The sequence below is a fragment of the Mirounga leonina genome, unplaced genomic scaffold (assembly GCF_011800145.1).
Source record: "Mirounga leonina isolate KUSES-001 unplaced genomic scaffold, KU_Mleo_1.0 Mir_125, whole genome shotgun sequence".
NCBI lineage: Eukaryota > Metazoa > Chordata > Mammalia > Carnivora > Phocidae > Mirounga > Mirounga leonina.
Genome location: NW_023270305.1, coordinates 16132528 through 16145414, shown reverse-complemented (window position 1 = coordinate 16145414; position 12887 = coordinate 16132528). Strand labels below are relative to the sequence as shown.

At 46.4% G+C, this 12887-nt stretch overlaps 1 protein-coding gene across 1 annotated transcript in view; it reads left to right on the top strand.

Annotated features, from left to right (window-relative positions):
- Positions 1–12887, top strand: part of ALK (ALK receptor tyrosine kinase) — a 687757-nt gene that overhangs the window by 630453 nt on the left and 44417 nt on the right. The window contains exon 12 of the mRNA XM_035000834.1: positions 7136–7298. Within this exon, the coding sequence (XP_034856725.1) occupies positions 7136–7298 (163 nt within the window). The remainder of the gene's footprint in view (positions 1–7135; positions 7299–12887) is intronic.

Sequence of the window (12887 nt, the reverse complement as noted above, 5' to 3'; positions counted from 1 at the left end):
TTATTTTATTTTATTTTATTTTATTTTATTTTATTTTATTTTATTTTTGAGAGAGAGAGAATGCAAGCAGGATCAGGGGAGGGGGGCAGAGGCAGAGGGAGAGAGAGAATCTTAAGCAGGCTCCATGCCCAGAGCGGAGCCCAGCGAGGGGCTTGATCTCACAACCCCGAGATCCTGACCTGAGCCGAAATCAAGAGTCGGACGCTTAGCCAATTGAGCCACCCAGGGTCCCCTGATCTCAGTTTTTATATCAATGATGGTAAAGTAGCAGTGTTGTAGTTCTGATACTATTTTGTGTATTATGAAGGATAAATAAAGTAACTGAGTAATTATAGAATATTCTAAACCTATTATCACCTGTGTTCTTGAGAACCAAGATTCTCAGTGTGGAAAAAAGAGATGCAGATGTAATACAGAAGAGATTAAATTTAAAACCTTGTAGTCCTGAATTTGACCTGAAAGTATCACTGTGAGCTCATGAGGTATTTTGTCATATACATATGTATCTACTTCATATGTACAGTATGTTTATACTGATACACATACATGTATCTTAGCTCTGTCCTCTAAAGAAGCCTAGAAACAATCACCAGCCCAGTAACAGTAAGTGTCTATGGCACCTAGATTTTGTACTTACAGGATGTTTTTTCACTAAAAGAAATCAAAGCTTTTGAGAAGATGGCTGAGTCCAGGTCTAGGGAAGGAACATTTCATCATACCACATAGCAAGGAAGCTAAATAACTTAGGAAGCTACCACTAGCAAAAATGTGACAATGTGAACTTCTAAAGGATAATAGTTACGATTAATTAAAACTCAAAAATATATTTAAATTCATAGATTAATAATGATATATAAACAACTAATTGGTCAACTTCAGAGGATGATAGAAAATGAGTCCGTCATCTTGAAACTATAAATAAGATGAAAGAATTGAGCATTTATCCTGCCTTTCCTGTATGAACTGTACCAATTGGTAACCAAATAGTAGATGAAAGGAAGCATCTCCTTATATATTCCAACTAATAAATAAGCGAAAAAGATATCATTTGAATATCATTATTTTGCAACTCCCAATAAATAAATGGAGCTAAACATTAAGTTTCAACAACTGCTAACATTCAAAAAAAAAAACAAAAACAATAATCACTGATCACAAGAAGGGGACACTGCTCCATTATTTAAAGATTTGAGACAGATGACAAAGGTTTTAACCTCACGATGGCTACAATATGTATATTATTTTTATTTTTCCCTAATAAGGAGAACAATTTATTAATTTTCATCATGTACCCAAAAAAAGGGTTACTTTTTTCAATTTATAATAAAGAATGGTGTCATATACATTTATGGATGGTGAGTGATTGTATTTACTTGGATTTGGGTCATGACTTTATTTAATGGTATCTACAATGGCCGCTGAAATGGCTCAATATGCCACAGCTCCCGTGAAGTTCAGCTCAGTCAACAGATACAGATAGAATTCAATTCCATGGATCAGAATCAAAATGGTACCAAAAAATCCATCAGCTCCATTGAGTGCTTTTCTGTGGTACAGCCACATAGGCCTTCAACAGGAGGCAGATCCTTATTATTGTGATTAATAGCAATAGTTGAAAACTTACTTTCCTTGGTATCACGCTTTATTTCTTTGCATTCAACTGAGCAGATGAGATGGCTTAGCAACAGTAATAAAACTAGCACAATCACCGTCTAGCCTATTTTTTTAGCAATGTGCGGTATATTACTAATTGATTTGTTTCTTCTTGGAGTGTACTGCAATATACTTAAAATGAAACCCAGTGTTTAATGGGTATTTCCTTACTCAGCTGTCTATAACCAATCAGTATTTGTGTGGTATAAGTAGAACAAGATAAAGCAGTTCTTTTTTTTTTCTTTCCTAAATGAGTTTTAATACAATAGTTTTGGTCTTATTTTTGTTGGTTTTTATTTTTTTCCTAGAGAAAAGAACCAGGCTTCCTCCTACCCCTACCCTCAATCCAGGCTCCTCCTTGGGGGGCATTTGATCCTCCCATAGCTCCACAGAGCCTCAGGGACCAATGTAGACTCTCATCTAGGGGAATACGAGGACCCTTGTACTCTCAGATTGGCAGCTCAGCCTCAAGCCCACCACACTACTAGTCTGTGACCTTGATCTTCTCGCCAAAAACCGAGCTTTTGCCTTATTGTTTCATGACCTAATCCCTCTCTCTTACATCTCTGCTTCCTGGCCTTGTAAACATTCCAGTTACTGGATTTTCCTTTTGATACCTCTGGCTCCCCGTGGCCTCTCTGGGGACCAGAGTCCTGATGCTGAGCACCTGCTTTCCCTGGCTTATGCCCATGACCCCCTAAAGCTTGCACTCTGCTATGCTACAATACTATAGGGCCACAGTTCTGGGGCTGAGAGTCCACCCACCATGCTATCCTGACCAGACTCTCACCTGCCCCCTCATTGTGGCCTGCCTACTCTCTGGGCCTGAGCAATCTTGGTATGGTCTGTCCTGGCTTTACATGAGCCCAAGGCTTATGGATTTAAAAGGAAAAAAAAAAAACCCAGACTCTCAGACAAGTTTCATGAGGATTTCCTGGTGAGTCTAGCACCTCTTCAAGTCTTGAACTGGAACTCAGAAGATCTATGCTGAATTCTTGGCTTGACTGATTATTCACTCTACATACAACAGGCCAGTCACTTGGCTTCTCTGAACTTGAATTTCCTGATTTTTAAATTTAATACATACATAACATCACAGTGCCTGACTCATATTATATGCACATTCTATATTGAGAGGCTTTTGCCCCCTTCATGGGAGGAGTTTACTTCTCGGGTGTCTGAGGTTCAACCCTTCCCGCCCAACACACAGAAGGAAGCATAAAACAAGTCAGGAAACAAATGGCTTCTACCCTGGGATCACCTTGACTTCTCCTGCCCCCTGGGACTACTGTCACTAATCCTCCTGCTTCTCAGGTTCTGGACCTGCCTGCTTTGATCTATAAGGTTGTATCCAATACTTTCCACCCCCAGAGACACTTCCGAAAATCAACCTAGTGTTTGCCTACCCCCTCATGGTTCTCACTCTATCAGCCTTAGCTTAGAATGGATCTCATGCCTGGATATCTTGCCTGATGTTCTGCCAGACCCTTCCTGCTCCCATGGTCCCATTCCAGATGCCTCCTCTCAGGCTTTCCTGGGCCCGTGGCAGTTAATACCACCAGGCTCAGAGCAGCAGTAGTTTCCAATTACATCCATGAACCCACCTCTCAAGCAAGGATCTGAAAATTATTATGGCCTGCTCCCAATAAGCCTTAACCCAGTGCTCAGCTGAGGGGGGCCAACACTGTGTTAGGCACTCTAGAGGGACACCAGAAATAAAGCAGAATAGCAATTGTCCCTGTCCCCTTATACAAACCCACAGTTCTGGTAACCTTATCTTGAAAAACAGATTCTAGCATTAAAGTCCTAGGAAGGACACAGGGTCAGGGATTCATGTAGGAACAATCTGAAAAGGCTAGAAATCTTCAGGACGGGAAGCTGGGAAGGGCTTGATCACCACCAAAGGATCTTTGGACATAGATGGAAGAACCCCCAATTTCTAGTTCCTTCTCTAAAGCTAATTTACTTAGAAAAGTCTCCTCCCTTCTCTAGAATGTTCTTTCTCCATATCGACAATGAAGTAGATGGACTTAGTTCACAAATCTGGTTGATTCTCCTGAGAAAGTTTTTACAAAATGCAAGTATTATCCTCCCCCAATCATTGTCCAACCTAGTATCTACTAATCAGAATCTCCAGGGCTCTGAAATTCATACTTTTAAAGGTCCTCAGGTGTTTTGGGGACCACTGAATTCAGTAATCTCCAAGGTCCCATCTTGCTCTGACATTCTGTGATGTCAGATTCCAGACAGAATGAGCAAAGAGAACCAACAGGATGAAGCTCAAGCAAGACAGGCCCACATACATAAGAAGCAGGACAGCCCTTGGACAATGGGCAGTGAACTCAGAAACCCCATTCCCCAAAGAGGTAAAGCTGGTGGGAAACATAAATTGATTCCAAGCAATTCCAAACAGATTTATTAGGGTCAGGGCCATCTGAGGGAGCAGGGAGGACCACCATGCCTGGAAAGCTGCTGAAAGCAAGAGAATTCTAGCTGTATAAATCATGATCTGACCTGGGATGGCAATCCAGTTCCCATGGAATCCACTCTAGAAAGATTTTTCTCTCTGGACCTTTCCATCAGAAATCACTGAAAATAAAAACAAAATTTTGTGTATAGAAATCACCTGAGACTAATATATGTCCACTGAGTTGGGAAAATACTGATCCCTTTATTGAGAAACAGCCCTAATGTCCCCCCTCTTATGGAATGGGGAACATAAGTCTTGAGATTGGGTGTCTCTGCTTCCCACAGTTAGAAATTGAACAGGAAGTTATGCAATTTTAAACTGTATTCATCATGCGTGTCTAATGTCATACGTTCTTCTACGCACTTTGCTTAAGTCATTATTCAGTAGTCTCACTAAGTCCAATCTTGGTTTGTTCAGATTAGGAAACTGAGGCTCAGAGAGGTATATGATTTACCCCAGGTATCATAGCTGGTCAGGAGCAAAATCCAGGGTAGGAAAAGTTAGTCCATCTGGATCCAAAGGGCTTCTCTTCCTACCTCACCAAATACCCTACCTGGTCAAGAAGTAGAATCCCAGCATCTCTGGGAATGTCTCAGAACATTTAGAGCAATGTTAACCGAGACTGAAGTTAGAAGTGGGTCCCACGGAAGGGGAGATGCTTAGGTAGGGTGCCATACCCATACCTTTAGCTCTCTTCCACAGCACAGTCTTGAGGAAAAAAGAAAGAAAAAAAAATACATATATATTCTTTCATTTCCAGGATTGAATTAACTGCATGGATTGTCATGGCTCTGCCCCAGATTGAAAAGGCTGCCCCCAAACCCAGGCTGCTTGCTTTAGGCACACATTGGATCTGAGAATAGCCTTCAAAGAGCTGGAGATCATATGGAGCAAGTGGATTTTTCAGCTCCCTTTCCAGAATTATCTTTTTTTCCTCTGTCTCCATTCTCATCCCCAGCTCACTGAGTTTAAATCCCTAGGTGCTGCTGGTGGAGGATCTATATTCACAGAAACTCCCCTGGTCACATTTCCCATTGTCAAGAACAGCACCTGCCCTGGGGGTAAGCAGGAATCATGGACACAACTCATATTTTTAGAGTTTTGGATTTTCCAAAGATCTTTCATATCCCATACTTCCTTTAATCCTCATGCCAATCCAGCCCCTTTTACAGACCAAGGCGCTCTATCAAGGTCCCACAACCAATAATTGATAAGGCTGCCCCTAAATCCATGTCCTTTTCTATTCACCACTTGGGCACAGCCCACACTTAGGATTTGGGTGCTGGAGAGGATAAAAAGGCAACTGGCCAAGAGAGCTCTGCTAAAATGCCCTCAATATTAGAAGAGTTAGCTCTTTGAAATAACAGGTTACCTCCTTTAGAATACAGAAAGATCATAAAATTAACAATCAACCATTCACACCAAACATGAATGGATTCATCACCTTCTTGCCCTTGAAACGACCTTCAGAAACCAAGTAAAAATCAACATCTTCATTTCAAAAAAGTGAAGCCAGCGGAGAAAAGCGTTGAACACACAGTGTTGAGTAGCTGTATACATTGGAATCTCAGCTAGAACTTTGGTCTCTGACCTTGGGGTCAGGGCAGTATCACAAAAGCCCACCTCACTGGCCAAGTTTTCAGATTATCAAAACTACCCAGTGCAATCTCAGTCTGATTGCTTGTAGTTAGCAACCCAAATTAAGCTTTCATTTCCACATCATTAAATTAGTTGAAAGTCTTCAGAAATTTTTCACTTTAATGTTTTAGTGAGCAAAACTATGTATACCAAATTAATTTTTCCACAATTTTCTATAGGTAGAATTTGACTTAATCACATTAGAGGGAAATAATTTCTTCAATCTTATCATGAGATTTTTATATTTTAAGTAAAAGTAACTTATCAAGAACACATTTTAGGGAACAATACATCTAAAACTAATGATGTAATGTATGGGGATTAACATAACAATAAAAAAATTTTTAAAAAAAAGAACACATTTTTAAGAAGTTGTTATAGGTTGTAAAAATGTTAGAATTCTGGCCAACATGAAATCTGACAATTCCTCAAGATTCAGCCTAGCTCAAAGATAGAAAATTTCAAAGGAAATGGCCCAGTGGCAGTGGAGGGATGGGGTGTGCTAAATGATCCTGAGCCACCCCCAGAAGGCCACGTAAGGACATCGGGTGCTCTGGGTGAGGGACTTAGAAAAGAAGAGCCTGCACCAGAGACAAATGTGACGTGTTTCCCCATTTTTTTATACTTGAAAAGCCACCTTCACTGTGTTGATGAACCTGAGTTGGTTGTAAATAAGGAGGCTGAGCCTTGTTGAGGTCCTGACAGATAGAAAAAGCCACTAGCCAGGTGTGCAAAGTTTCCTGCTCCCACCACTATCCTGGGTCCCTGGGTCAACGGGGGCAGAGGGTCTTGGAGCTGACTCTATGTCCGGTTTACTCTTTTGAGCTTCTCCAAGCTAAGAGGATCTTATACGCATATGTCCAACCTTTGGGAGCAGGTTCAATGCAGTCACAGTAGCATAGATTGAGCACCTGTTGTTTGCCCAGCACTGTGCCAGACTCAGTGAGAAACGAGGAGAGGGTCCAGCCACTGCCCATGCCTGTCTTACCTGACAGGGGTCTTCTCTCCTTCCTGGTAACTCTCATAGTGCCGTGTTCACCAGACCCTCGGAGGGTTTTTTTTCCTTATCGTCCTGTATTGTAGAGTCACATCCCTTTTGGACTCCTTTAGGAGCCTGTAAGCTTCTTAAGGCCAGATCAGTCAGCACCATCTGTGTCTCTCCCCTCATATCTGACCAGGACCTGGCACAGGGTAGATCCTCAACAGACGTTTCCAGTTTGAATGGCTGATCGGTGTTTCTTGCCCTGGCCCTGGTGCCATCTTTGAACATGGGTTTGGGGCCATGGAGTTGACAGCTCGGAGGCAGCCCGGGGAAGCCTATGGAGGAGGGAGGGCCAGGCCAAGTGAGTGATTGTCTTTCCTCTTGTGCCACAGTTCATTGGCTGTTCACCACGTGCGGGGCCAGTGGGCCCCATGGCCCCACACAGGCGCAGTGTAACAATGCCTACCGGAATACCAACCTGAGCGTGGTGGTGGGGAGCGAGGGCCCCCTGAAAGGCATCCAGACCTGGAAGGTGCCAGCCACCGACACCTACAGGTGCGTATGGGGGAGGGGGAGGCCAAGGGGCAGATCTCCCCTTCTGAAAATGATGGGGTGCTGCCTGTGGGTGCATGCCCTCCAGGTGCCTGGGCATACCCTAGGCTCAGAGGCCACAGACTCTGGTATAGGGGCTGGAGATGGGGAGATTTGGGATAATGGGATATGGCAACAAAGATGTGTCCCTTGTCCTCAAGGAGCCCAGACTATTTGTGGAGATGATATACATGCATGAGCTAGCTTCAGAATATTCTTTATTACTAATAATTATAATTATAGTGGATTCTTTGAAAATTACGTCATGCTGTTCACACAAATCAGCACATGTAAAATGTCGGGGAAACAAACGTTCGATGTACATGAAAGATGATGCCCTTACCCTTGAGTCCTCTTCCCTGGGCCTTCACTGTTCACAAGTAAAGCAGATGTTCTCAAACTCTTGTCCCACACCCAACCCCAGTTGCACAGTATTCCACCAAAACAAGGCCAGGCTGGAGGGAGGCCTGACCCCAACGGGCCACTTAGCTAATAAGTGAAGCTTGACAGCAAGGCTCAGACCAGTGGTTCTCAACCATGGAAAGACTGGACGGCTGGGTTAATGCAGGTTACTGGCCCCCCTCACAGAGCGTCTGATTCTGTAGGTCTGGAGAGGGGTCCAAGAATATGAATATTAAGAAAAATTTTAGGCTAAACATTTTTATATGAATGAAGCAAATATGACAAAATACTGACATTTATTGGATCCAGGTTGGGAAGGGAGACATAAGTGGTATTCATCGTGCTGGTTGTATTCATTCATTCATTCAATGAGAATATGAATTTCCAACAGGTTCCCAGGTGATGTAATACAACCCCTGAGAATGACTAAATTAGGTTGAACCCTTGCGTGTAGTCCTCCCACAGCTCTGGGGACATAGGCCAGTGCTGCAGTCTTCATTTGACACATGAGGAAACTGAGGCCCAGAGAGTCAGGAGCCTCACCACAGACAGGCCAGATATCACCTCCAACCCCAGACTTCTGAGTCTGAGCCTCCTTCCACAGCAAACGGCAGGCTTAAACAGGAAGCAGCATAATCATGATATTATTGGTGCAAATGCCCCCAGATGCTGAACGCAGTGGGACATGAGCTCTCTTTCCCCTTCCTCAGCCCCCAACCCCCAGCACATCCTCAGCCCCCCTGGGAAGGAAAGGAGTGTCTCAAGTTGCCCGGTTTTCTGTGTAGCCCCACCCCTGGGACCTCAGTGTAAATGCATTTCGGGGATAGCCCTAAGTGCTTTTTAAATGACATTCTGGGCAGGAATGCAGTAACAAGGTTTGGCTGCAATCAGATTAGCTGCTCTAGGTCCCACACATCCCCAATAAATGGTCAAAGACACCCAGCCACCCCTGGACCTGCCACACTGAGCAGGCCAGGTCTCCGCTCCCTGCCTGGCTGAGGTTCCCTGGGTCAGCCCCCATCCCAGAGAGATGGAGATGGATGTTTGCTGAGGTCTCATCAAGTATTTCTCCCCCTTTTAGCAGTGAGGCAGATGTCGTTACTATGATTATTGAAATTCCCTTGTTTCCATAGGGGGAAACTGGAGTCAGCAGCTTAGCAACAGATCAAAGTCCACATAACCAGTAAACCCAGGGCCCTCTGGCTCAAAGTCTGTGTGTTCTTTCCACTAATGCCCACATCTGGACTCTGAGAGGCATGCAGGGGGCAAGAGGAACAAGAAAGGGAAGGAGGCCTAGTAGTCACGCACCACCCACCTCCAGGAAGCCTCTGGAAATGAAAGCTTGGGAGGGAAGGCCCCACCACCTGCAGGGATGCTGGCCGGCCCAGCCCTGCGTGCAGATCCCCATGTATAAGAAGCAATGTGAAGAAGAGAGCAGAGAAGCTGGGGGGCAGAGAGACCTCAACAGTAAACGCCCAACAGGACCGACTGTCCCATCCCCATCCAGGGCAACTCCCAAGCCAGACTGAAAGTCCCTTACTGCCCTTCCCACAAAGATCCACAAATAGGAGGCACCACGTATGGGATTACTCTTGGGCTGCATTCCCCCTGAGACAGTGTGAATCAGACCCACTTCCAAACTCAGGCAGGTCATTTAATCCCTTGAGGCTCTGTTTCCCCATCTGTAAAAGGCAGGAGTTGGGGGATGCTAACATCTGCCCAGTGGCTTGCGAATGTGACGTACAAATGCCTCGCACATGGCCTGTGCTCACAGGCTGTTCCCTGGCCTGTGGGCAGAGAAATCAGCGGGAGCCGTGAGAGCGTCAGGCAGCAAGCAGTGGCCAGAAGCATTTCCAGGAACAGACTGATCCCACAAAGGGTACTTCCTGACTTCGCCGTTTCAAACAAGGACTTTTTACCAACTCCTTCCGACATGGGCCCCATGTTTCAAAAGATTTCGCCTGTCAGACAAACTGTACTTAAAAAATAATAATTAATCACAGCCACATCTAAGTCTAGCCGGGTTTCTGATCTGCGTGAATCACCACATACTGCCACACTTCCCCGATAGAACCCCAACCCAAATCGGGGAACCTTTTCTCTTTCTCTCTGGAATATTGCGACGAGCCCCCAGAATTGCCCGGTGAACACTCACTGGAAACATGGACAAGGAGCCGTCTTGCTGTTGAAACAGGACACTTCGACGTTCCAGATTGGCAAAGGGGACACTTTGAATCGTAGGACTTTTTAAAACTGGCCTGAGATAGCACTGTATCAAAAAGGGAAGAGTTAAAACTGAAAAACATGGGGTTTTTGTTGTTGTTTTTGAAACCGTGGGGTTTTTTAACCCTTTAAGGGCTGTAACGGGTATTTCTGACCTTGACCCTGGAGGAGGCTCAGGGCTTGGACAGTAATGCATATTGATCATATAATTTAGTATCAAAGAAACAGACCATTTAATGATTTGCTTTTTAGACCACATCAGAACGTCGCCAAGTCAAAATATCCATGTTGACAAGTTAGGTGCCCTCTTTCTGGAAGACATTTTCTCCATATTAACTAATTCTTGTTTAGTAAGTGCAGCTCATCTAGTGAGGAAGACATGGTGAGAAAAAGGAGAGAAAGGGTGGGAGCATTTCTTATGCTCTCCCCCTGTTCCTGGAAGAGTGTCAGTGCTTGCTAGTGCTGTCTGGCTGCGACCTGAGGCCTGGCACCATTATTGTTCCCGCTGACTTCTTTACTACTGAGAGGTGAAGGAAAGAGAGCCTACTGTATGCCAAGGTGGAGCCATCCTTGCCTGGGACTTCCTCGGGGATGCACACGGATAAAAGCGTGCCCTTATCTTGTGAGTTATCCTGGGCCCCATCTCCCACTCTCTACTCCTTGGCCCACCACCACGAGGGAAGAAACCCAGAAAGAGGGAGAGGAAGAAGAGGCTGGGGTGCAGGAAACAGCAGGCTTGAGAGGGAGAGAGATTCAGAGACAACATCTAAATCCCCATCACCCCCCCCCCCAGCTCCCTTCTTTCCTGCCTTGGGCTTCCCCTTCCCCTAGATTTGCCACTTCCTCTGTCAAAACTGATGCTCTCACTCCCTCCAAGTACATATGTCCCGGTGTCCAGACCTGCTCCGCTCCTGCTCCCCAAATCTCTGTGGAGCGCATTCAGCACATATTAGGACACTGTGCCTGACACTAGGTATGTAAAGGTGCACAAGGTCCACTCTCCGCCTAGGAGGAGCCCCAACCAATGGGGGTGTTGGACATAGAAAGAAAGCCTTTATGAGTGATGTAGAAAGTACTTCGGGGGAGGTTTGCATCAGGCACTGCTATCAGAGGCCAGGGAAGGGCCTGAGTTCATGAATGGCTTCCACAGGGAGACAGACCTTGAGTTCTGTCTTGAAGGTGATAGAGTTGTCCACAAAGAAGAGGGGAGGAAGGAGCCCCTGAGGCTGGAGCCTCACATCCCGAATGCTGTTAGCTCCCCCTGGCGCCGGCTTGGGGAGAAGCGAGCCTGGAGGCGGGGACAGCAATGGAAAGGCGGCTGGAGTGGAGCCCTAAAGGGCTAAGCCAGGGGCAGGGAGATGCACATGGAGGGGCCCGGTGGGGCCAAGATGTGTTTGGGAAGTGGGATCCGCATGATTGCAGGACTGGAGGTGGAGGCAGAACCCAGGCAACAGCCAGTGCTTGGGGCTGAGGAGGCAGGACGGTGAGTGACAGCTACCGTCTCAAGGAGCTTGACTGAGAAGGACAGGCAAGGATTAGGGCAACAGCCAGAGTGACGCCTGATGAACGGAGATTTCTGGAGCACGGATCGGAGAGCCGATGTCTAGAGTGTGCCCATGGCGGTGCTGGCCAACGTGGGGCACCAAAAGGGCATGGATGCTGGGGCGGGTGGGGGGCTCCGCCTCACCGTGTAGCGGAGGCAGACTGCTGGGGACACCATGCGACTCAGTGCCCACTCAGTAGATGGTCAGCGGCCCCTCTCACTCTTCCTCCCTTCCTCCCCGCTGCCTGCCTTCCTGCTTCTCTAGGGCTCAGCATCCCTCCTCGCCCTCTGTCCTCCCCCCCTCACCACCATACACACAGATCATTTATAAAAACATTTGTCAAGCATGGCCCACAGCTCCTGATGGCAGTTCTCTCATGGTTCACTTGTTCTTGAGACGTAACGTACACGAGGTCCCGGATCCCAGCTGGAGCCAGCAAATCCTGCCGGCTGACCTGGGCCACAGCAGTTCCTGATGGTCTCCATCACTGACACTCATTTCCTCACCTGGCTCCAGGGACCAGTGTGTGCGGCTGGATGACACAGTCATTCAACCCAATCCACCCACAGCCGTGCAGCTCCTACTGTGGGCTGATCACTGACTAGGCGTTGCAGGACTTGCAGAGAGGACTGAGACTCTGTAGCCTCTCACCGTCTTTGCAGAGCCTTTCACCATCTTTGCAAAGCCTCTCACCATCTTTGCAATGCCTCTCACCTTCTTTTGTCTGCAGAGCAGAAAAGTTAAATTAACAGTCCATGATGCCAATAAAGTTGTAGACAATTGCAGAAGGGAGTCACGGGCATGATCAATTGCCAGAGTAATTGTGCAGATAGCCATCGCTACGAGGAGCATAGAGCAGGGAAAGTCAGAGGCAGGGAGATTGCGCAAAGATAGACAGGCTGCAGGCAGAATGGTGTTTGGGTCCAAATTCTGCCAGTGACATCATGTGATCTTGAAAGTGTGCTTTCCCTTCTCCCCAGTGGCCCTAGAGGGAGGGGTTGTAGAGAGAAGTTGCTGAGATCCCTTCCGGAGCTGAGATTTCCAGGCGCGAAGGGCTGCGCTGGTCAGGAAGGTTGGAGGACAAAGAGAACCATGAGCCTTGCTCGCCGGAGCAATCCAGAACAGAACTGGGGCTGCGAGAAGCATGTGCCTCCTCCACTCGCCCTTAACAGCTGACCTCCAGCGGGGTCTCCTGATGGCTCAAATGACCCAGCTAGATAATGCAACTATACCTCTAAACACAAATTTCCCACAGACCGAGTCCTTACACCCTCCCACGTCTCCTGTGCCCTCACAATAACCCTGAGTGCTAGGATGGGCACGGCAGATCTTACACCCTGATTTCGCAGAGGAGAAAACCAACACACAAAGGAGAGAAGGGGCT